The sequence below is a fragment of the Podarcis bocagei genome, assembly GCF_964188305.1.
Source record: "Podarcis bocagei genome assembly, chromosome: 2".
Classification (NCBI taxonomy): Eukaryota; Metazoa; Chordata; class Lepidosauria; order Squamata; family Lacertidae; genus Podarcis; species Podarcis bocagei.
Window position 1 is genome coordinate 8,428,628 of NC_138126.1, and position 24,425 is coordinate 8,453,052.

The following is a 24,425-nucleotide window of genomic DNA, read 5'->3' on the forward strand; positions in this document are numbered from 1 at the left end:
GATGCCTCAATGGGTAGACCAGGTCAAGAGCAGAACACTGGGACTCTGCCCAGGGAGATTACCAGCACCTTGTGTTCAGAAGCATGCTGCCTCCGTTACTCCTTTTGGGGTTGCCATGGGCAGAATTAGGGCTGGGCAATATCTGGTTTTCAACATCACGATATACCACCAGCTAAACATTGCAATATACTGATATATCACAATGTCTGAAATAAGGATGGAGCTATGTAGAGGCATCAGCTAGCTTCACGGTTTTTCCTGCATCCTGTATTTTCACATAGCACACACTCTGGGCAGCTCCCAACAGAATATTAACAACACAACAAAATATCAAACATTAAAAACTTCCCTAAACAGGGCAGCCTTCAGATGTCTCCTAAAAGTCAGATAGTTGTTTATTTCCTTGACATCTGATGGGAGGGTGTTCCACAGGGCGGGCACCACCACCGAGAAGGCCCTATGCCTGGTTCCCTGTAACCTCACTTCTTGCAGGGAGGGAACCGCCAGAAGGCCCTTGGCGCTGGACCTCAGTGTCCGGGCAGAACAATGGGAGTGGAGATGCTCCTTCAAGTATACTGGGCCAAGGCCATTTATGTCAGAAATACATTGCTAGGTCAAAAATTATGAAATTGATATGATAGGGACTTCAAAATGGTTTTCGGATGGTATATTGCCCAGCCCTAGACAGCACCTGTCAGCTACCCAACACCTGAGTTAACAGGAATGCCTTTCAGCGTCTCCAGAAAGTGAATAAATGGATTCATCTCTTTGTAATTTTGTTGTAGCTAAAGGTTCTGAGTTCCATCTTTGGCGTCTCCAGTTAGGGCTGAGATGAGGTTTCCTGCCTGAAACCCTGAAGGCCTCTGCCAGTCAGTGGACAACACTGAGCTAGATGGCCTCACTCTGTACAAGGCAGAGTGTTCTCCCCTTGAAAACAAGACCTTCTATTGCTGAGGAAACTGGCAGCCATTGGGCAGGCCAATGTGTCCCTCAAGCACTCAGATCTTGTGTAGGTCCAGCCCCGGACTAGTGGGGCTCCCTTTGGCCTCTTGTGTTCCCATACCCTATAAGAAGCACCATTCTGCAGCCCCCAGAGACACAAAATTTCAAACTTCAAAGAGTTGTCACGCGTACACATTTTATTTTACAAAACACCGCTTTCAGGCCATCATAGTCCTGGACAATCAACAGCAAGAGACCAAAAGTGCCTTAAGATATTTTTACAACATACTCAGAAACACCTAAGACATACGGGACCAAGAGACAGGATTGGGAAAGAAGCCAGACTCCTTATTTAAGCAACTCAAGATGAAATCCTTACCTAGGAGTAAGCCCTATTGAACTCAGTAGGGCTTCTGAGCGGAAGGCTACTTGGAAAGAAGCTTTGGGAGGGGGGGGGCTTCAAAAATGGGAGTTTGGGGACAAGACTTTCAAAGTCACAGCTTAAGTTCTCTTGGGGCAAATACTGATACTCCAAATTGCCTGCTACAGTGGTGCCCCGCAAGACGAATGCCTCGCACGACGGAAAACTCGCTAGACGAAAGAGTTTTCCGTTTTGGAGGTGCTTCGCAAAACGAATTTCCTATGGGCTTGCTTTGCAAGACGACAATGTCTTGCGAGTTCCTGCGGGGGTTTTTTCCTCCCCCCCCCCTTTTCTAAGCCGCTAAGCCGCTTATCAGCTGATCCGATCAGCCGATAAGCCGCTAAAAGCTGCTAATAGCTCTAATCCGCTAATCCTTCAATGGGCTTGCTTCGCAAGACAAAAAAACCGCTACATGAAGAGAATCACAGAACGGATTCTTTTCGTCTTGCAAGGCACCACTGTATTTAACAGCTGCATAGTGATTACAAGGGGTGCTACACAGTCCTTTTCGCACCCCACTTCATTGCTCTCCAAAGTGGGGCTCACACCCACTTTTCTTGCTAAGGCAGAGTTTCTGCACTCAGAAAGGATCAGCCAATTAGGTGAGTCTCCTAGTAGCCCCATCATGGCAGGAATTTGGGGCTGTGGCCGAAGGTCCCACTCAGCAGAAGGCACAGAGACCCCCTTCTAAACGCAGTTATGCCACACGCACGACCACCTCAAGAGGGGGACCCCAGAAGACCATTCATCCTGGGCGGAAGTCACTCAGCCTGGCTCCTTTGCACCAGGCGGTAATAGGGGCCCCTCCGGCTCATCAGCTCAGAGTGCGTCCCCTCCTCCACAACCTCCCCACCCTCCAGGACGACGATCCTGTTGGCGTTTTCCACCGTCTGCATCCGGTGAGCGATCACCAGCACCGCCCTGGCCTGGCCGCTCATCAGTGACTGCTGGATCTGGGGGAAGAAGCCAGAAACCCCCTCTTAGATTTATTTTATATATTAATTAGGTTTCTATCCCAGCCCTCCTCCAAGAAGCTCAAGGTGACGTATATGGGGCTCTTCCTCCCAACCCTGCGAGGTAGCCTAGGCTGAGAGGCAGGGATGGGCTCAAGGTCACCCAGTGAGCTTCAAGGCTGAGTGGGGATTTGAACCCAAGGCCCAGTCAAACACACTAACCACTGGCTGTGTGTGTGTAAGAGAGAGATTGAGAGAGATGTTTGTAAGCATTATGAATCCTGCTGTTTTCCCACACAAGGATATAGAACTTTGAGTGCTCCACATTTTTTTAATTTATTATTATTATTATTACCCTGCCCATGTTAGGCAGCCCAGAATTTGGGCGGCAGAATAGCATGCAGTCCAGTCCAGCTTTCCGGGTCATGTGGCCAGCAGGACTAAACCGCTTCTGGGGCAGCAGAACAGCGTGATGGAAACCAGAGTACACGGAAATGCCGTTTGCCTTCCCGCCGGAGTGGTACCTATTTATCTACTTGCACTGGCGTGATTTTGAACTGCTGGGTTGGCAGGAGCAGGGACCGAGCAATGGGAGCTTACTCCGTCGCGGGGATTCGAACTGCCAACCTTCTGATTGGCAAGCCCAAGAGGCTCAGTGGTTTAGACCACAGTGCCACCCGCGTCCCTACAATAATATAAAACCACCACACCCACTCATTTCTAATGCTTCTCATGTCAACCACAATTCCTCCCAACCCGACACTCACGGCAGCTTCGCTCTCCACATCCAGAGCACTTGTGGCCTCATCCAGCACCAAGACCTTGGGGTTCCGGATCAGGGCCCGGGCGATGGCCAGGCGCTGCTTCTGCCCTGCGGAGAGCTGGCCTCCCTTCTCCCCGACATCTGCAGGGAGGCAGGAATGAGAGAGAAGGGGTGGGAAGAGGGGGAAAACCGCCAGACTAAAGAAAGCCTGTTTGCCAGAGGAGTGGGAGTGGTGGCAGGGTGCAAAAGGCGAGTTGCAGGTAAAGGAGGATCCCAAACTCCTGGGTTCATTTGATGGGATGCAGTGAGCCGTTGGGTGGAGGGTCGGGCGCAGTGACAAGAGGAGCTGAGGCTCAGAGTCTGGAATTCTCACTCGTCACAAGAGACTGGAGCTCCACCAATTTTCCTGGAGGAATTCAGTGGGCCACAGAAATTCATGTTATCTCAGTGGGGAGAAGAGAGAGTAAGAATCAGGCCAGCTGCCCTTTCTGGAAGGAGCGTGGAGTTTTGCAGAGGCCAAAGGAGACGGGAGGAAAGAGGTTTCACCCACCTGCGGCGAACCCTCCTTCCAGCTCATTGATGAAGCCTAAGGCGTTGGCTTCCCTTCCCGCAGCCGCCACCTCTTCCTGGCTGCAATCCTGCACCCCATAGGCGATATTGTCCCATATGGACCCAGAGAAGAGGACCGGCTCCTGTCCCACCAGCGCCACCTGCAGGCAGAATGAAGTGTGACAACTAGGGGGAAATTGGATTCAGTTTGCATTTAAAGCACGCTCCGCCATATTTGCACCTTCTCAAACAATATGAGAACCGAAACACAGCCTGACCTTCTCTGAATTTTGCAACCCCGTTTTCCAACTCAAAGCGTTACAAATATGCGTAAGAAGTGATGTTAGCGAAAACAGCCTACAAAAATGCTTTTTTATTAGGAGAAATTGCTTGCAAAAATGTGTGCATTAGTCAAATCTGCAGACAATAACGTGTTCATTAGGAGAGATTTGCACTGAAATATTGAAAAATTTTCATGCAGTTTTTTTAAAAGCAAAACCCACAATTTGCTGCATTAATGTACAGAACTCAATTAAAGTTGGAAAGATGAGAAACTGAGAGAACAGGAAGGGGCAGGTCCTTCCATCCCTTCAAACATCTGAAGGAGGCTCTCGTATCCCCTCTGAACCATCCCTTCTCAAGGCTCCACAGCCGCAACTGCCCCTTGCAAGCATCTCCTTGTGGGAATCATCTCCAGTCACCCTCCCCTGGAAAAAGCCACAATTTACAGCTTAAGTACCAGGCTGGGATGTGTTTGTGTATCACGAAAAATTGGTGGGCACGGCCTTTTGCAACCCACATTTCCTCTCCTGTGCTCAGCCACACCCTGTCGTTTCCTCTTCTGCAAAAGATGCTTCCTGTTTTGTGAAAAACAGAACCGCCTTCCCCGTGGCACTGACAACTCTCTAAAATCCCAAAAATCCTTTGGAACTCCCTGCCAATTGACATCAGGCAGGCGCTTTTCCCGTATTCTTTTCAGCACCTGCTAAAACATACATGTCCAGACAACCCTATCCAAATGTGGGGAACACTAATAAACGTTTCAGCCTGGATTTGTTTTTTTAGCTTATTGTTGATTTTAATTATTTTTCAATGCCGTAAATAGCTGTTTTCAACTTTTTAAGTTGTATCTTCTTGCTAACTGCTTTGAGGTTTTATTACAAATAAGTGGTATATAAATCTTGTGAGATAAATGAATAATTTGGGAGCCTATACCCTTTTAAAATGTAGGTTTTTTTGGGGGGGTTATTGGGCTGTTGTTTTTATTTGGATTATGGATTTTTAAAAAACCATTTATACTTTTCAGATGTATACATTTCACTGATTTTACAATCATTTTGACATTTTAAAACTTGACTTTCTTCCCCCTCTTTATGCAGTTCCTTAAATTTATTGTTAGTATTTTCTGCCTATCCAGATTAACTTATTTATCTTCTTTAAATATATACTCTTATGTAGCTGCAGGTTATTACAATAATTCTGCCAGTGTTTTTATCTGTTTACAATTTATCTGTAAATATTCAATAAACCATTTCCATTCTTCTATTAAAAAAAACAACTTGTTATCTTGATTTCTTCTTCTTCCAGTAGTGTTTCGCCATTTCTGCATATTCCATAAGGAAGAATGGATTATGGATTGTGTGGTTTTATATTATGATTTTATTCTGTAAACCGCCCTGAGGGTATACAGCGGAATATAAATTCAATAAATAAAATGAATAATAAATAATGAAGAGGAAACAGGAGTTTGATCTCAGCCAAATCTCAGTCAAATCTGCAGACAATAACGTGTTCATTAGGAGAGATTTGCACTGAAATATTGAAAAATTTTCATGCAGTTTTTTTAAAAGCAAAACCCACAATTTGCTGCATTAATGTACAGAACTCAATTAAAGTTGGAAAGATGAGAAACTGAGAGAACAGGAAGGGGCAGGTCCTTCCATCCCTTCAAACATCTGAAGGAGGCTCTCGTATCCCCTCTGAACCATCCCTTCTCAAGGCTCCACAGCCGCAACTGCCCCTTGCAAGCATCTCCTTGTGGGAATCATCTCCAGTCACCCTCCCCTGGAAAAAGCCACAATTTACAGCTTAAGTACCAGGCTGGGATGTGTTTGTGTATCACGAAAAATTGGTGGGCACGGCCTTTTGCAACCCACATTTCCTCTCCTGTGCTCAGCCACACCCTGTCGTTTCCTCTTCTGCAAAAGATGCTTCCTGTTTTGTGAAAAACAGAACCGCCTTCCCCGTGGCACTGACAACTCTCTAAAATCCCAAAAATCCTTTGGAACTCCCTGCCAATTGACATCAGGCAGGCGCTTTTCCCGTATTCTTTTCAGCACCTGCTAAAACATACATGTCCAGACAACCCTATCCAAATGTGGGGAACACTAATAAACGTTTCAGCCTGGATTTGTTTTTTTAGCTTATTGTTGATTTTAATTATTTTTCAATGCCGTAAATAGCTGTTTTCAACTTTTTAAGTTGTATCTTCTTGCTAACTGCTTTGAGGTTTTATTACAAATAAGTGGTATATAAATCTTGTGAGATAAATGAATAATTTGGGAGCCTATACCCTTTTAAAATGTAGGTTTTTTTGGGGGGGTTATTGGGCTGTTGTTTTTATTTGGATTATGGATTTTTAAAAAACCATTTATACTTTTCAGATGTATACATTTCACTGATTTTACAATCATTTTGACATTTTAAAACTTGACTTTCTTCCCCCTCTTTATGCAGTTCCTTAAATTTATTGTTAGTATTTTCTGCCTATCCAGATTAACTTATTTATCTTCTTTAAATATATACTCTTATGTAGCTGCAGGTTATTACAATAATTCTGCCAGTGTTTTTATCTGTTTACAATTTATCTGTAAATATTCAATAAACCATTTCCATTCTTCTATTAAAAAAAACAACTTGTTATCTTGATTTCTTCTTCTTCCAGTAGTGTTTCGCCATTTCTGCATATTCCATAAGGAAGAATGGATTATGGATTGTGTGGTTTTATATTATGATTTTATTCTGTAAACCGCCCTGAGGGTATACAGCGGAATATAAATTCAATAAATAAAATGAATAATAAATAATGAAGAGGAAACAGGAGTTTGATCTCAGCCACACTTCGTGCCCCCCCCCCGGCTCACCTTGCTGTGCAGGTACTTGTGCTCATAATCCCGGATCGGGACCCCGTCCAGCAGGATCTCCCCAGACTGGGGCTCATAGAAGCGCTCCAGCAGTGCCACGCAGGTGCTCTTCCCACTGCCGTTGAGACCCACAAGCGCCACCACCTCCCTGGGACGGAGCTCAAAGGAGACGTTCTGCGCAGAAGGAGCGAGAAAAGGAGGAAAAACTAGGGCTGTGGTTCACCTATGGAACTCACAGCCACCAGACTGCTGTAAACCTAGATGGGGTTTGAAAGACCGTTCTAAAATTCCCAGCGTGGTTTTAACAAGCCACTCCTCTCCACGGGGAACTCTGGGAAATGTAGCTCCGTGAGGGGAATAAGGGGTCTCCCAACCACCCTCAGAACTCTTAGCAAACTACAGTTCCCAGGATGCTTTGGGGTAAGCCAGGACTGTTTAAAGTGGTATGATGCTGCTTTGAACCTTTGGCGCAAATGGGGTTTTAGGAGGGCTGGCCACTGCATTGGGAGGTCGGTCAAGGGGGTCCCCGTTCTCATTTAAAGAGACAGGACACCCCATATCTCTGCTCCAACATCCTCAGGTGACTGGACTCTTGGCCATGTACCTTTAAGACCTGAAGATCAGGGCGGGAAGGATAGCAGAAGGAGACGTTTCTGAAGGAGACGTGACCTCGGAGGAAGTCCGGGGCCAGCGTCCCCTCAGTGCGAACGGACGGTTCCCGGTGCAGGTAGTCAAACACTTTTTCTGCCGCTCCCACATTGCTGAGCGCATCTCCGTATATGTACATCAGGGTCTGTGACAGGAGAAAGAAGAGCAAGACGAGGAGGTCTGTCAATATGCTAAACTTATTTCACATTCCCACAATAAGGGGAGTATTCGCTTTATCCTTCTCTTAAATCCAGGGACTGTCTCCTCTGCGGAGAGAAAAGGGGATTTGTTTATTTTTGGGTGGTGATATGGACTCTTTAAGAGGCAGAAAATAATTGTCCAAGTTACTCTGCTTGAGAATTAAAGACCGTGAATCTCTATCTGTATCGGGACAGCTGGGTCTTTTTGCTCATTTCTGGAATTCTGCATGTATCAGGAAGGTATACTTCTCAGATCAATTGGTGGAGTCCCAAATCCACAGTCTCACCCAGTCCAGATTTATCTACAGCTACTTTGTGGACAGGGAGGTAATAGAGAGGAGGGTAAAAAGATAAAAACCAAACGGGACGTTCTTTCAACGTAGTCTCTTTGGCAACAGCAGTTTCCCCTCTCTTTCAGTTTGTTTAAAACATAGGGAATCAAAGGAATTAAAAAGGATTTTAAGAGATTCAGCGGTTTTGAAGGTTAAAAGTCCTTAAAATCAGTTTTAAAATCAGTTTTCAAAATGTGGAGATATAGCCAACAGGAAATCAGGGTGAGGACTGCAAGGCTTTGTTAAAATTTACGACGCTGGCTTCACTAAGTTCTATGGTGCAAATTCCTGGGGTTGCCAGAACACATAAAACAACCTTGCCTTCGATAAGAGGAACTTTAAAAAGAAAAAAGGAGAGGGGGGGGGGGAGAAGCCAGCAAAGCAAAGCCCTGTCGTGTAATTGAAAGGGAATATGCAGAGCTCTGATAAGGTTTAAAGACGCTCTCAAGGCAAATTTCAAAAAATGAAGTATAAACACCGACAAATGGGAAACACTGGCCTGCGAGTGCTCCAGTTGGAGAACAGCCTTTACCAAAGGTGTCATGGATTTTGAAGATGCTGGAATTCAGGCCGAAAGGGAGAAAGGTGCTAAGAGGGAGGCACGTTTGGCAAACCCTCACCGTGATCAGCTCCCGCCCAGAAACCTACAAACTCACTGTTAAGACCATGTTTATGGAAGACAATCTTACTCGGCTATGAGGGGTCGCCAACAAGAAGACCTTGGCACCATCTTGGCCCTGGCCCTTCAAGCCCAAAATGGGGGTTGCCGGCAGCTCAAGACATTTTGCCACCTGAGGCAGCAAACCTACAGAGCTGCTGCTGGTTAGTGTAGACAATGCTGAACCAAATGGACAGTGGTCTGACTCAATATAAGGCAGTTCCCTGAAGGATGTAGAAGCAGCAGATGGACACAGTATGAGGCGTATGAAGGGAAGGGAAGGAGCGTCACACCCATTTAAAAAGCTGAAAGCGTGACTCCAATTGCGGAATAGCCAGAATGCCATTCAAGGCTGGAATGCCAGCGCTGTTGCAGCCTCCCGTCGCGGATTTTCACCCACCTGTATGTAGAACCCAAAGTCCATCTGGTAGAGGATGAAGGAGAACAGATTCCCTTGGGTCATGAGGCCAGAACGGATCTGCTGGTACCCAGAATGAAGCATGATCAGTTTCAGACCCAGCTGCAGGAGCTAGAGAGAGAAATTTGGAGGAAGATGTTGAGGACCGGCAGACACCCTGGTAGCCACGTTTGACGGCTTGACTGTTCTGCTCACCCCTTTCCCTTCCAAGGATTAAATTCAATCCTGGTGGCCTCTAAAGGAGAAGCTATCAAATCTGCACTTTCCCAAAACAAGACACGAACCTAAAGACAGGCAGACTTTGAAATTTAGACTTCTCCAAATTTGGCAATGCACTGCTCCAGCCAAGTAATGTTTATTAGGAGGAAAGGCTTGCAGAAATGTGCCCATTACTTGAAACTGCATATGTTTATTAGGAGAAAGCCACTCTGAAATGAAATGCTCATGTGTGTTTCTAAAAAAGAAAACTCACAAATCACTGCAGAAATGTGAAGAACAGAATTTAAGATTGCAAAAAGAGAGAAACCGGGAGAATGGACGTTGACAGATTTTTCCCTCCCTCCCAGGTTCTCCAACAGTCAAAGATGCACTCAGTTTAAATCAGAATTAAATAGGCCTGTATCCTTTTGGAAAGTTCTTCGTGATTTCCCCTGTCCTCGTTTCTATTTTGGAGCTTCCGGTTGGGCTATGAAAGAGGACCGCTCTGCCCAACCCACGGAAGGCCTTTTGACCAGCAATGCTCAGTTTTAAAAGTTTTAAAAGGAAAAACAGCACAGAGCAGGGAGGTCTTCAGAGTGCACTTAAAGGGCTGAAAGAAAGGGGGCCATGTGCCCCCCACCTAGAAGAGCGTCCCACGTCTGTGGGGTCACCAGCACAAAGGCCCTTTCACCTACCAGCCTGATTTATCCCACGAGTAGGTATATGAGAAGGGACGCGGGTGGCGCTGTGGTCTAAACCACTGAGCCTTGGGCTTGCCGATCAGAAGGTTGGTGGTTCGAATCCCCGCAACAGGGTGAGCTCCGGTTGCTCGGTCCCTGCTCCTGCCAACCTAGCAGTTCGAAAGCACGTCAAAGTGCAAGTAGATAAATAGGTACTGCTCCAGCGGGAAGGTAAATGGCTTTTCCATGCGCTGCTCTGGTTTGCCAGAAACAGCTTAGTCATGCTGGCCACATGACCCAGAAGCTGTACGCCGGCTCCTTTGACCAATAAAGTGAGATGAGCGCGGCAACACCAGAGTCGGTCACGACTGGACCTAATGGTCAGGGGTCCCTTTACCTTTTTAGGTATATGAGAAGGGATTGTAGGATGTTGAATTCCCCATGTGAGACTGGCCTTGCCTGCCGGTGGGCCTGATTCTGCCCCCTGCCATACCTCCTCACCCTGTACATCCATAAACAAACTGGCCAGTATGAAGACACTACAAGCGACCTGAAGTATAGGGGGATTCCTATGAGGCAAGACACAGTGATAACAGCAAGAACCTTTATTAAACTAACAGAACTGGATAACAGGGGCAAAGCAACTGCTTATATACATTTCTGAAGGCCTGGCCCAGTCCCAACGTGATTGGCTGTCTATACTTCAGAGTTTAAGGGCCAATGGCAGAGGCCCAAATCCTGAAATGTTCTGTGATTGGATATCATGTATCGAATCCGAACGCAGGAGCTCAGAATCCTTAGTCCAGACTCAAGCTCAGGCAAGCACAGACCACTGAATACACAACACCACCAACGCTCGATATTCCAACGTGAACAGTGACCTTGAAAAAGCTGCCAAGCTGATTGGACAATGGAAGAACCAAAGAAAGGGGTGCTGTTTCCAGAAAGCTCTCCTGCCACAGCTCTCCTTGAGAGGATGCTTGTCCCCTTTCTGACCTCCCCTACACAAGACCCCAAGGACTCACCCGTCTGAGGAGCAAGTAGACGGCCCTCTCCCAATCTCTCCGGTCCTTCAGCCGGTGGGTCTCGGCCAAGGCCGCATCGTAGCGCTCAGACTCCTCCTCCTCAGTGGCGAAACTGCGCACCGTCTCAACAGAGGAGACCGTCTCCCGCACCACCTCCCCAGAACGCGCCAGGGAGTCCTGGATCGCCTGCAGAAGAACCTGGGGAAAGCAAAGGGGAGAGTTTAGGAGTCTGCGCTAAACGCCAGAGGGGGGCAGACTACCGGGTTTGGCTGCAAGATCCCATTGCTTCAGGCTACGCGAACACCATTCCTTTAAAGAACGTTCAAAGCCCATTTCTCCCCTCTCAAAAGAACATTGGGAACTGTAGTTTATCCCTCACCCCTAACAAACTACACTTCCCAGGATTCCTTTAGGGGTGTGCTTTAGCTTACCTTAACTTGACTGATTGACAACAGGGTTCAACAGACTACAACTCCCAGCATCCCTAACCACTGGCCTTGCTGGTTGGGGCTGATGGGAGTTGTAGTCCAACAGTTTCTAGATGGCACCAGGCTCCTTATCTCTGGTCCACAGCATTACCAAATCCAAAGAGAACAGCGAATCGGCCACAACTCCATTCCATTCCATTTATTTTAAAATATTTATATACTCCTTGTCATGTAAAAAAAAAATCCAGGCAGCATAGAAAAATAAAAACCAAGCAGCAGTGTAAATATACAATATGCTAAAAACAGACAAATGTAACCAAAGTTTAAAAATCACAACGGCTGGCCTCACAAGCAGAGTCAAACACAAAGGCTCCTTGGGGTAAAACACTTCTCTTTTTTTAAAAAAATAATTTTTATTAGTTTTCAGTTACAATAATCCAGTGGTAGCCTCATTATAACATTGCCAAATCATAATACAAGTACTAATCCCAATTATTCAGGTGCCAAATTATATGATTTGGGTGGCCTCCCGCGTGCTAGAATGGAAGAGTTTGATGATTTGCTTTGTTTCTGTATTCCAAAATCTCATCCATCTCAATTACACTCTAGTCAAAATAACAATCCCTTATTCAACAACTGCAATATTAACGACATCCAGTCGTCTTGACACATTAAATGATTAATAAACCCATAGGTGAAGAATTCAAACTATATCCTTCCTCCTGCGTGTGTCAGTTATTCCGTCCGTGGTATTCCTTCCTGTCCTTGTAAAATGTTATGTCTATCTATTCCCTAGACTGGTGACTGGGAGTGACCACTGAAACCATATAACACCGGTCTTGAAAGACCTACACTGGCTCCCAGTACGTTTCCGAGCACAATTCAAAGTGTTGGTGCTGACTTTAAAGCCCTAAACGGCCTCAGTCCAGTATACCTGAAGGAGCATCTCCACCCCCATCATTCTGCCCGGACACTGAGGTCCAGCTCCGAGGGCCTTCTGGCACCGTCCCTGTGGAACACCCTCCCATCAGGTGTCAAAGAGAAAAACAACTACCAGACTCTTAGAAGGCATCTGAGGGCAGCCCTGTTTAGGGAAGCTTTTAATGTTTACAGTGGTACCTCGCAAGACGAATGCTTCGCAAGACAAAAAACGCGCAAGACGAAAGAGTTTTCCGTTTTTTGAGTCGTTCCGCAAGACGAATTTCCCTATGGGCTTGCTTTGCAAGACGAAACGTCTTGCGAGTTCTTGCGAGTTTGTTTCCTTTTTCTTAAAGCCGCTAAGCCGTTAATAGTCGCTAAGCCGTTAATAGCCGCTAAGCCGCTAATAGCCGTGCTTCGCAAGACGAAAAAACCGCAAGACGAAGAGACTCGCGGAACGGATTAATTTCGTCTTGCGAGGCACCACTGTAATAGGTTACTGTATTTTGGTGTTCTGTTGGAAGCTGCCCAAAGTGGCTGGGGAAACCCAGTCAGATGAGTGGGGTACAGTGGTACCTCAGGTTAAGTACTTAATTCGTTCCGGAGGTCCGTACTTAACCTGAAACTGTTCTTAACCTGAAGCACCACTTTAGCTAATGGGGCCTCCTCCTGCTGCTGCGCCGCCAGAGCACGATTTCTGTTCTCATCCTGAAGCAAAGTTCTTAACCTGAAGCACTATTTCTGGGTTAGCGGAGTCTGTAACCTGAAGCGTATGTAACCCGAGGTACCACTGTATTCCTTCCTGCCCTTGTAAAATGTTATGTCTATCTATTCCCACTTCTCACATCCACACCATATATTTATAAAGCACCCTTACAGCAGTCACGGCTTCCCCCAAAGAATTCTGGGAATTGTACCTTGTTAAGGGTGCTGGGAGAAATAGCTCTGTGAGTGGCCTCCTATTAACTCTCATTGCATTTAGTTCCCATAATTCTATAGTTCCCAGAATTCTTTGGGGGAAGCCTTGACTGTAAAAATGTGTGGCATTGGTGTTACCCCTCTGATGGGACCCTGCCTCTCGTCCGGAGGGAGGGGCTATCTCTCTAAGGTTTGGAAAACAGGGAACAGCAATCCCTGGGAAGACGCTCCCCTTTCCTTTCTTGCACTCGCAGCTCCCAGTCTCCCCCCGCCTGCTCTCAAGGGCCCCCTCACCTTGTAGCGGGCATCGTAGACCTTCTGGGCCGCCAGCATGACCGGCACCTCAACGAGGGTGAGCAAGGTCAGGCGCCACGAGAGGCCAAGCATGAAGGCGCAGAGCCCACCGACCTTGAACAGGCTGCGGAGGAAGATGTTGGCGTTGAGAGGCACCCAGCGGCTCATCATGGTGGTGTCTCTGGAGAGGCGGGAGGTCAGGTCTCCTGTGGGGCGAAAGGAGAGGCTGCTCAGAGCCGGGAGACCGGAGGGATCAAAAGCGCATTCCAAAAATTCTACAAATATCTCAATATGGAAAAAATAATAAAATTTCACTGATTGACTTCCATCGCTTACACTGCACTTCCTAAATACATTTTAAGCAAGATTGCAGAATAAACCACTGGAGCAGTACCTATTTATCTACTTGCACTTTGACGTGCTTTCGAACTGCTAGGCTGGCAGGAGCAGGGACCAAGCAACGGGAGCTCACCCCGTCATGGGGATTCGAACAGCCAACCTTCTGATCGGCAAGTCCTAGGCTCTGTGCTTTAACCCACAGCACCACGCGCATCCCCTTTTGCTTATATTTTGCTTATACAGTCGTACCTCGGGTTAAGTACTGAATTCGTTCCGAAGGTCCGTTCTTAACCTGAAACTGTTCTTAACCTGAAGCACCACTTTAGCTAATGGGGCCTCCAGCTGCCGCCGCGCCACCGGAGCACAATTTCTGTTCTCATCCTGAAGCAAAGTTCTTAACCTGAAGCACTATTTTTGGATTAGTGGAGTCTGTAACCTGAAGCGTATGTAACCCGAGGTACCACTGTATTTTGTAACAATTGTTTTTTAATTTTTATTTTTATTTTAAATGTGCATTCTAATATTTTTATTTTTTTTAAAGTTCCGCCTGAAGCAAGAAGGATAACAGCAACAACTGGGGCAAAAAAGACAGAACACCTTGCAAGGACAGGAAGAAACACCTATTTCTCTCTATTGTTGATTGTTGTGACTATTGCTTTCTGTGCATGAGAAAACCACTTTTCTAAGAAAAGAATGGAAAGGAGAAATAGTTGGTGGATAAGCAGATGGAGGGATGGAGAGACAGACCGACGAATGCATAAAGTCCTTTGATGAACAAATGAAGGAATGAAGACGCTGTTGATGTACTATAACTCCCATCATTCCTGCCCACTGGGCATGCTGGCTAGGGATGATGGGAGTTGGGGTTCCATAATATCCGGAGGGCACCAGGCTATTCATTACCTCTGGACTCAGCAGCAAAAACAAACATGAAAAGAGTTGCCCACTCGAGTGGCTGGAGCAGGATCTTGGAAGACCCAAGTTCATATCCTGGAAAGCCTCACATCTTGACGTTCCTCATGGAGCCTCAGTTATGCCACCCATAAAATGGGAATATTTAAGGCCCAATCATAACAGGGGTGTTGCAAGGAGGAACCACCACAAGCGCTCTGTATGTGCACTAGAGGCATAGCTGTCAACTTTTCCCTTTTCTTGCGAGGAATCCTATTTGGAATAAGGGAATTCCCCTTTAAAAAGGGGGAAAGTTGGCAGCTATGACTAGTGGACACTCAGGAAGCTGGACTGAAAGGCAGGTCTGGGTTTGGAGCTAGGAGGCTCTCACCTGTTTTCACCTCCTGGAAGAACGCCAGGTCTTGCCGGACGAGAGAAGAGAAGAGGCGGCTTCGGATCCGGATGATAGCCCGGGAGATGGACATCGTGAAGAGTCCCCCGCGAGCGCCGGCAGACAGCGAGCTGGAACGGAAATGGAGACTGCTCTACAAAAGGAAACTGTGAATGTGTGAGTCCCACTCTGGAGGAAAATGGCAAAATGGGAGCTTCTGCCCCCCCCCCCCAGATGTGATCACCTTTTTGAGTCACATTATGGAAATGTGGGGGGCTTTCCTTTGCAGTAGAAAGGATTCTCCAAGCACCCCCTTCCCCCCCCAGAACTGCTTTCTGAATTCAATTTAATTCCAAAGAAATAATTAAACTCCCCAGATTATGATAAAGCTGAACACACCCCAGCCGAGCCTAACCAGGGCTCCTTTGTTTTTTGGGCAGGGGATGTTGTCAGGAAGAAACCCACCTTCCGAGCGACACCAGGCACATGAAGAAGATGGCGGACGAGAAGGCATCCGAGTCGTACTTCTTGCCCAAGATGTCAATCAAGCGTCCCGTGTAGTAAGGGATGAAGGTTTCACCTGCAGAGAGTTTGTGCTTTGAAGATAGGGAGGGGGGACTCTTTGGAAACAGGAAGAGCCCATTCACCCCGTTGACACTCCCTGCACAGACAGGCAGAGCTCCTCCAAGATTTGAGAGCCGCCCAGAACTATAAAAGACCATAGTTTAATGTTAGAAGGTTCCAAACTCAATTTCAGATGGAGGCATACTCCCCATCTGAAATAATAATAATATACTATTATATAATATATTATATTATTTCAGATGGGGGACATGGCTTTATCTGAAATTGAGCTTGGAACCTTCTAACATTAAACTATGGTCTTTTATTTCCTTTTTACCCATTAATTTTTATTTGTCTTCAAATTTATAACACATCAAAACCAAAGTAAACTTAATTTAATACACGCCACCCCCCAAATGGATTTCCCACACTCTCAGATATATTCCATTCCTTCGCCTTTTACATGCTACTTATTTTACAGATTTATCTCTAATTTGAGGGACGCGGGTGGCGCTGTGGTCTAAACCACTAAGATTAGGGCCTGCCGATCAGAAGGTCAGCAGTTCAAATCCCCATGACGGGGTGAGCTCCCGTTGCTCGGTCCCTGCTCCTGCCCACCTAGCAGTTCAAAGGCACGTCAAAGTGCAAGTAGATAAATAGGTACCGCTCCGGTGGGAAGGTAAACGGTGTTTCCCTGCGCTGTTCTGGTTCGCCAGAAGCGGCTTAGTCCTGCTGGCCACATGACCCGGAAGCTGTACACCGGCTCCCTCGGCCAATAAAGTGAGATGAGCGCCGCAACCTCAGAGTCGTCCACGACTGGACCTAACGGTCAGGGGTCCCTTTACCTTTACCTATCTCTAATTTAGAGTTCCCATATTGCAGAAAGGTGTTCAGCTTTTTTTTTTAGTTTTACACAAAAAACTATTTATAAGGAACTTTGCCAAAATCTACACTTCCTGCATGGCTTGCCATACACCCACATTTTCCCGGACGTTCCAACGATTTCTGCCCCGGCCAAATCCTGGCTGTGTCCGGGAAATTCCTAACATATGGCAGCCCTACTCTAATTAACTCCTCGTCCCTCAGCTGTTCCTTTACCAGTTCCTGCATATAGATAAAACAAAATTACAGTGGAACCTCGGTTTATGAATGCGCCTTGGAAGTTGAACAGCTTCCGCTGAGTGTTTCTCAGTCAAATTTTCCCAACCACCCATTGCGCTTCGGTTGTCGAACATTTCGGAAGTCAAACGGCCTTCCGGAACGGATTATATTCAACAACTGAGGTTCCACTGTATATCAAAGAACGACGAGTGAGGTTATAGTAATTTAAATCTTTCATTCTTCTTTCCACCCCACCCCGCATTAACCCTCATAGTTTCCAGCCTCTACCTGTTTGTGCGAACCTTTTGAGCGGAGAGTCTTCCTTTCCAAACACAAACCAGATTATTTCCTTTCCCTGTTCGGTCTTTGTTATTGAGTTACAACCTCTCAAGGCCATTATTTACATTTCACTGGCAATAAAGCTTTTACAGCCTGTGCGGAAAGGAGGTGTACCATACATACGGTCTTCTATTTCCAAATACAGTGGTACCTCGGGTTACATATGCTTCAGGTTACAGATTCCGCTAAGCCAGAAATAGTGCTTCAGGTTAAGAACTTTGCTTCAGGATGAGAACAGAAATCGTGCTCCGATGGCGCAACGGCAGCAGGAGGCCCCATTAGCTAAAGTGGCGCTTCAGGTTAAGAACAGTTTCAGGTTAAGTACGGACCTCCGGAACGAATTAAGTTCTCAACCCGAGGTACCACTGTAATATGTATGTATCTCTCTCTCTCTCTCTCTCTCTCTCTCTCTCACACACACACACACACACACACACACACGCAAACCAACCCTACTCACAAAGCACAGCCGTGGTAAGGAAGAAAAACGCCCCTGCGAGGTAGGACACATCTGGGCGGAAGAGCTTCACCAGTTTCCAGAGGGTGGCCTTGTCTTCGCCTCCCTTGTTCTCCTCCTCCTCCTCCTTCCTTTGCCCCAGGACGTCCCAGATGATGTGGGCCAGAACCACTGCCCCATAGCCCAGCAGGAGCCAGGACCGAGGGGCTGACGACAGCAGGAACGGAGGGTCTCCAAACCAGCGCCCCACGGCGAGATAGAGGGGCTGCAGCAGGCTCACAGCAGCCAGGCCTGCGAGGGGCATCGGGGAGGGCCAGGCCAGGGAGAGGAGCCCCCGTGCCCCACAGAGTACCAGCAGGCGCAGAGCCGCCTCCAGCCAGGCCGCAGGGACCCCCAGGGAGGCCAAGGCGGAGCGCTGGAGATCTAGCAAGGGGAGGAGGACCATGTCGCACAGGATGAGAGGGACGGCCAGCTTCAAGGCGGCAGGCAGCATCATGGCGGCCGAGTCTGGGGAGAGAAGGAATGGCCAGGTGTAATTAAGAGTCTGAAATGTGAAAGAGAGTTTGTCTACGGAGGATCTCAGCAGCCTAACCCACACTTTGCTGCTGCCGCGAGTGATGGAACGGAGACCTGCTCCCTGCTGCAAGGCCCATTTCCACCTGGCCTGGGGGGCGGAGCCCAGACTCACCTTGAACAGCTAAAAGAGGCTCCTGGGAGGCCACTGGGACGTTGCTGGGTTGGGGCAACTGGTTAAAATGTTTAAAAACGTTTTCCTCTGTTTTGTTTTTGTCAGGTTGGTGTTGGTCAAATGTTTACTTGGGGTTGGCGGTTATTTTAAGTAGAACTGTAAACTGTTTATTCTTGTTATTGTTGTTGTTGTTGTTGTTGTTGATTTATTGGTTTGTTTGTTGCTTGTGCAGGATATTTTGTTTTTTTATGTTTGAGGTTTTGTTGTGTTTTTATATATGTTGTAAGCTGCCCAGAGTGGCTTGGGAAACCCAGCCAGATGGGCAGGATATAAATTTAACACCAACACCAATAATAATAATAATAATAATAATAATAATAATAATAATAATAATAATAGCAATAATAATAATAATAATACAGTTGTACCTAGGATCACAAATGCCTTGGCAGTTGAACGTTTTGGTTCCCAAACACCACAAACCCGGAAATGAGGATTTTGGTTTGCAAACGTTCTTTGGAACCCGAACATCCAGCAAGGCTTCCAATTGGCTGCAGGAAGCTGCACTTTGGTTGTCGAATGGCTTTGGAAGTCGAATGGACTTCCGGAACAGATTCCGTTTGAGTTTCTGAGGTACGACTGTAATAAGATGTCCTTCCATCCAATGTCAAGGAAATAAACAACTATCTGACTTTTAGAAAACATCTGAAGGCAGCCTGTTTAGGGGAGTTTTTAGTGTTTGATGGGCCGGGTATAAATAATAAATTATCATCATTATCACCATCATGATAACAGCTGAGTTCCACCTCCCCATGCAGGTGGCAGGACCGCAACACCCATCAGTGCCAGCCAACATAGACAGTGGCTGAGGATGATGGGAGTTGTAGTCCAGGGTACCAGGTTGAGGTTCCTCCTCCCTGGCCTAAAGGGATGCCAGGCACAAATCCCACCCTCCAGACGCTTTCTGTCAGTCCCAGTTACCCATCTGTAAAATGGGCATGGCAGTGACCTCACCAGCAAGTAGCACAATCCTATCTATGTTCACCCAGAAACAACTCCCAGTGTGTTCAATGGCGTCCACTGGGGCCTTGGTGGGTTCTCATAAGAGCAGCTACTGGATAGCTCAGTCAGTAGAAAATGAGACTCTTAATCTCAGGGTTGTGGGTTCGAGACCCACATTGGGCAAAAGATTCCTGCATTGAGGGGGTTGGACTAGATGACCCTCATGGTTCCTTCCAGCCCTGTGATTCTATGACTGTTGAGCACTTTGCAAAATAAAAATTGCACTGTGCTTAAGGAGGAGCCAGAGGTAAGCTATCCTATGGCACTTAAAGAGCAACCCTAACATCTGTGGGCTACTTTTAAAATGAGGCTGCATTTTAAATTGCATTTTAACCTGTATTTTAATTTTTTTTCCTTTTCCTATTATGTTTTTACTGTAATTTTACTTGTTTTAGCCACCCTGAGCCCGGCTCTGGCCAGGGAGGATGGGGTATAAATTAATTATTATTATTATTATCATTATTATTATTATTAAAAACAGCATGAACGTCACAGAACTTCAGTTCCCTGGGGAAAGGGATTGATTGTTAAACTCCTCTGGGAACCGAAATCTCCTAACAACTTTCTGCAGCCTGAAACGACAGTTCCCAGAAAGCTTTGGGAGAGGACAGGCCTGTTTAAGGCAATAGAATACAGTACTGCTTAAATGAATAGCACACATGAGGCCCGTTACTCAGAAGTAAGTCCCTACTGAAATCAAGGGGGCTTACACTTACCTCTGAGTTAGACTGCCCAAGACTGCGCAGAAAGTGATAAAAAACTTTCAAGACCCAGAAGAAGCCACTTTCCTAACTTTGAGGTTTTTTTCTAGTTTGGGGCATTTTGCTCCGAAAAGACTGACAGGGCTGCCCTTTCTGGAACCGAGTTCTTTCTTGTTATTTTTTTCCATCTCCGATCAGAAAATAAAACTGAAACGGGATGGTTTTAAAAGGTGGGGAAATATTTATTGTGGGGCGAATTTTTATTGTGTGTTTGTGTGTGCCCCAGCCCTGCAAAAATGCAGATCCGATCTCAGGGACTACAAATTATTTTACATTAAGTAACCCCCCCCCCCCAAAGAAGAAAACAAACATTGCGCGGAAGCCTCTTTTGCAACATCTCCCCGATTTGCATTGAAAAACCCCCGCGTTTGATGCACCCCTCCCCCCCAGCCAGCAACCCCCCCCCTTTGATGCCCTTATCCTGGGTCTCCCACCCCACAGCCCCCTGGCCTTCCTCTCCCTGCCCGCCTTACCTGCCCTCCGGTCTCCCAGGGAGGAACTGCGCTCTTCTGCCCTCGCGGGGGCTCGAACCGGCGCCCACTTTCACTTTCGAAAGGGGAAATCCAGCCGCTTCCCTTTCCCCCGCCCACGCGGCCGCGCTCCCCGCTTCCGCCGCCAGAGGGAGCCCGCCGCCTGCGCTTTAGAAAACCTCCATCGCAAGCGGTTCTCAAACTCTTGGCTGACATTTTCAGGAAAAATGTTTGCTCGCGCCGTTCCCAGTTTTTTTATTGATACGAAATACATTGGAGACCAACTCGCAACAGTCCTTGATTTATAGCACAGGACGCAAATACTTTGTAATATGAGTGTGGGGCATCCATAAAGTCTAAAACAGGAGTAGGCAAACTAAGGCCTGGGGGCCGGATCCAGCCCCATCGCCTTCTCAATCTGACCCACAGACGTTATGGGAATCAGCATGTTTTTACATGAGTAGAATGCATAGCTGTCAACTTTCAGATTTGAAAATAAGGGATCAGCAGCCTCACCTGTCCCGGGACTAACAAGCCGGGCTAGCAGCAGAAAGCAGCGGGAAACGGCGCTGGAATAAGGGAATTTCCCGCAAAAAAAAGGGAAGGTTGACAGCTATAGTAGAATGTGTCCTTTTATTTAAAATGCATCTCTGGGTTATTTGTGGGGCCTGCCTGGTGTTTTTACATGAGTAGAATGTGTGCTTTTATTTAAAATGCATCTCTGGGTTATATGTGGGGCATTAGGAATACATTCATTTCCCCCACCCCAAAATATAGTCCGGCCCCCCCTAAAGGTCTGAGGGACAGTGGACCAGCCCCCTGCTGAAGAAGTTTGCTGACCCCTGGTCTAAAACATTGCAGCTACAGAAGAACAGGAATCATTCCCAAAATATAAACGAGTCTCATACCTGTCACGTACCTTAAGCAGGTATACAAACTGGACAAGAAATGTGAGCTTGCAGTATCACTTGATGCTCTTGCTCTCATTTGGGAAAGATATCTCTACTGAACAACCATAGCTGTCAACTTTTCCTTTTTCTTGTGAGGAATCCTATTCAGAATAAGGGAATTTAAAAAAAGGGGAAACGTTGACAGCTATGTGAACGACTCCCTGCTAGATTTTATCAGCCACGATGGGCAGGGATCAAAGTCAGACCCTCCAGATATCGCTATTTTCCAGGGAGGGTCCTGGATTTCCAGAAGCCACCCCAGTTTCTGATTTGATCCCATAATGTCCCGCTTTTCCTTTGGACGTCCCTATTTTCATCAGAAAAATGTTGGAGGGTACAGAGTTATGCGTCCCCCAAGCCAAGGAGATAAGTAACTGTACAATCTTTAGAAGACATCTGAAGGCAACCTTGTATAGAGAAGTTTTGTAATGTTTTGTTATTTTTTTATATGGTGTTAAGATGCCCAGAGTGGCTGGGGCAGCCCAGTCAGATGGGTGGGGTATAAATAATAAAATTATCATCATTATGTATTAGGATGTCCCTATTTTCATTGGGAAAATGTTGGGAACGTATGGAAACAGAGAATTGTAGCCTTGGAAGGGAACGCCAGAGTCATCTAGTCCAACCTCCTGTGATGATAACAACAACAACTTATTATTTATACCGTGCCCATCTGGCTGAGTTTTCCCAGCAACTTGATACAATAATCTATTAAACATTAAAAGCTTCCCTAGTGCAGGAACCTCAGCTAAATCGAACATGACAGACAGCGAGAGGGTACATAACTGAGAGGATTGAAGGTGCAGGTCAATTCTGTGTCCAGGAGGGCTGTTTACCAGCTTCACCTGGTACCCAGGCTGAGACCCTATCTGCCTGCAGACTGTCTCGCCAGAGGGGTGCATGCATTGGTTATCTCTCGCTTGGAGTGCGGCAATGTGCTCTACGTGGGGCTACCTTTGAAGGGGACCCGGAAACTACAACTAATCCAGAATGCGGCAGCTAGACTGGTGACTGGGGGCGGCCGCCGAGACCACATAACACCGGTCTTGAAAGACCTACATTGGCTCCCAGTACGTTTCCGAGCACAATTCAAAGTGTTGGTGCTGACCTTGAAAGCCCTAAATGGCCTCGGTCCAGTATATCTGAAGGAGCGTCTCCACCCCCATCATTCTCCACACTGAGGTCCAGTGCTGAGGGCCTTTTGGCAGTTCCCTCCCTGCGAGAAGTGAGGAAGTTAGGAAGAACTTTCTGACAGGAAGAGCTATTTGAGAAGGTAGTGGAGTGTCCAGCATTGGAGGATTTTAAACAGAGGCTGGACGAGCACCTGTCAGTCTCTTTAGCTGTGATTCCTGTCTTGCAGGGGGTTGGACTAGAGGACCCTCGGGGTCATCTACAATTCTACGATTCTATAAAAGCCCAACCCAACAACAATAACTGTCTCATCATCCCCCCAATTCTCTCTCCAATAGATTCTCCCCAACTGTCAGAGGGGTGGGATTTGTCCTTCTATCAATCCCTAGCAGGACTCAATTAAAGACACATCCCTCGCTTTCCAGGTTTGGGTGAAGGGCAGTTTAGACATTCCCCACCCCCAAAAATGCTTTATATACCTGAAGGAACATGTCCACCCCCATCGTTCATCCCGGACACTGAGGTCCAGCTCCGAGGGCCTTCTGGCGGTTCCCTCCCTGTGAGATGTGAGCAATCATTTTCCCACAGTGGCGCCTGCCCTGTGGAACGCCCTCCCACCAGATGTGAAGGAGATAAAGAACTTTAAATGTTTTTAATGTCAGATATTTTATCATGTTTTTAATATTCTGTCGGGAGCCACCCAGAGTGGCTGGGGAAACCCAGCCAGATGGACAGGGTATAAATAAATTTCTTCTTCTTCTTCTTCTTCTTCTTCTTCTTCTTCTTCTTCTTCTTCTTCTTCTTCTTCTTCTTCTTCTCCTCCTCCTCCTCCTCCTCCTCCTCCTCCTCCTCCTCCTCCTCCTATTCATAGTCCCTGGTGTGGACAATGCTGAGCTACATGGACTGCAGAAGGCAGAACGAGGAATGAGCAACAGGCATTGGACACCCCCTCCCCCCATATCAGGATTGATCTACATGAACCCTCTGCATACACTTTATGTGGAAGGCAATGAGATGAGGAAGAAGATGCAGACCCTCTAGTCCCCACAGCAAACCTAAACCAGAGGGGCTCGTCAGCATCTCAGAAAGGGCTGTGCTTCGCTGTTCTGCTGTGCAAAACCGAGAGAGCCAGAAAACACCTCCCAGATCTTCTCAATAGCTTGATGACCGCAGGTGCTTCCTTAACGGAGAGCAGTTGAGCTTCCTGGAACTGCAATGCCACAAGACACCCACGTGGGTGAGGACACAAAGGGCTAAGAACAACTGTTGTGGTTTGACTCTGGAGCAGAGGTTCTCAACCCGTGGGTCCCCAGATGTTGTTGGACTACAACTCCCATCATTCCTGACCACTGGCCATGCTGGATAGGAATGATGGGAGTTGTAGTCCAACAACATCTGGGGACCCTCAGGTTGAGAAACACTGCTCTGGAGAAAGCCTTTTGGGGGCTGTAGTTCAGCATTAGAACACCTGCTTTTCATGCAGAAGGCCCCAGGTGCCATCCGCAGAATCTCCACTGGGAGAGTCCCTCTCAGAACCCCTGGGGAGCCTTGCCAGTCAGTGCAGGCAATATTGGGGCAGGTGGACTAACGCCCCAACTCAGTTTAAGTGTGGCAGCAAGATTCAAGGACAGTCAAGGCCACTCCATTTTGAACTGGACTATGGACTTTTGTAACTTTTAAGGATTATTGCCTGCCTGATTTTTATCACTGTACTTGTTGAATCCTGGCAAGGATTTTAATGTGAGTAAACTTACATTTTTTTGTTTACTTAAGCAGTCTGTGAGTGATTTCTT

At 46.9% G+C, this 24,425-nt stretch overlaps 1 protein-coding gene across 3 annotated transcripts in view; it reads right to left on the minus strand.

Moving 5' to 3' along the window:
* TAP2 (transporter 2, ATP binding cassette subfamily B member) overlaps nt 1-20,690 on the minus strand; it is a 64,550-nt gene extending 43,860 nt beyond the window's left edge. Inside the window, exons 1-12 of one of the 3 annotated variants that reach the window (XM_081182236.1) lie at nt 20,555-20,690; nt 17,574-18,077; nt 15,575-15,689; nt 15,110-15,240; nt 13,489-13,694; nt 10,931-11,128; nt 9,010-9,138; nt 7,376-7,564; nt 6,772-6,945; nt 3,630-3,789; nt 3,084-3,220; nt 1,809-2,316 (exon numbers count right to left, since the gene is read on the minus strand). In XM_081182236.1, coding sequence (XP_081038362.1) covers nt 2,125-2,316; nt 3,084-3,220; nt 3,630-3,789; nt 6,772-6,945; nt 7,376-7,564; nt 9,010-9,138; nt 10,931-11,128; nt 13,489-13,694; nt 15,110-15,240; nt 15,575-15,689; nt 17,574-18,066 — 2,124 coding nt within the window. In that variant the 5' untranslated portion in view covers nt 18,067-18,077; nt 20,555-20,690 and the 3' untranslated portion in view covers nt 1,809-2,124. Of the gene's footprint in view, nt 1-1,808; nt 2,317-3,083; nt 3,221-3,629; nt 3,790-6,771; nt 6,946-7,375; nt 7,565-9,009; nt 9,139-10,930; nt 11,129-13,488; nt 13,695-15,109; nt 15,241-15,574; nt 15,690-17,573; nt 18,078-18,258; nt 18,311-20,554 lie in introns of those variants that run through there. The other 2 variants (XM_081182237.1, XM_081182238.1) reach the window with 2 other exon arrangements.
* Between the last annotated feature and the right edge of the window lie 3,735 nt (nt 20,691-24,425).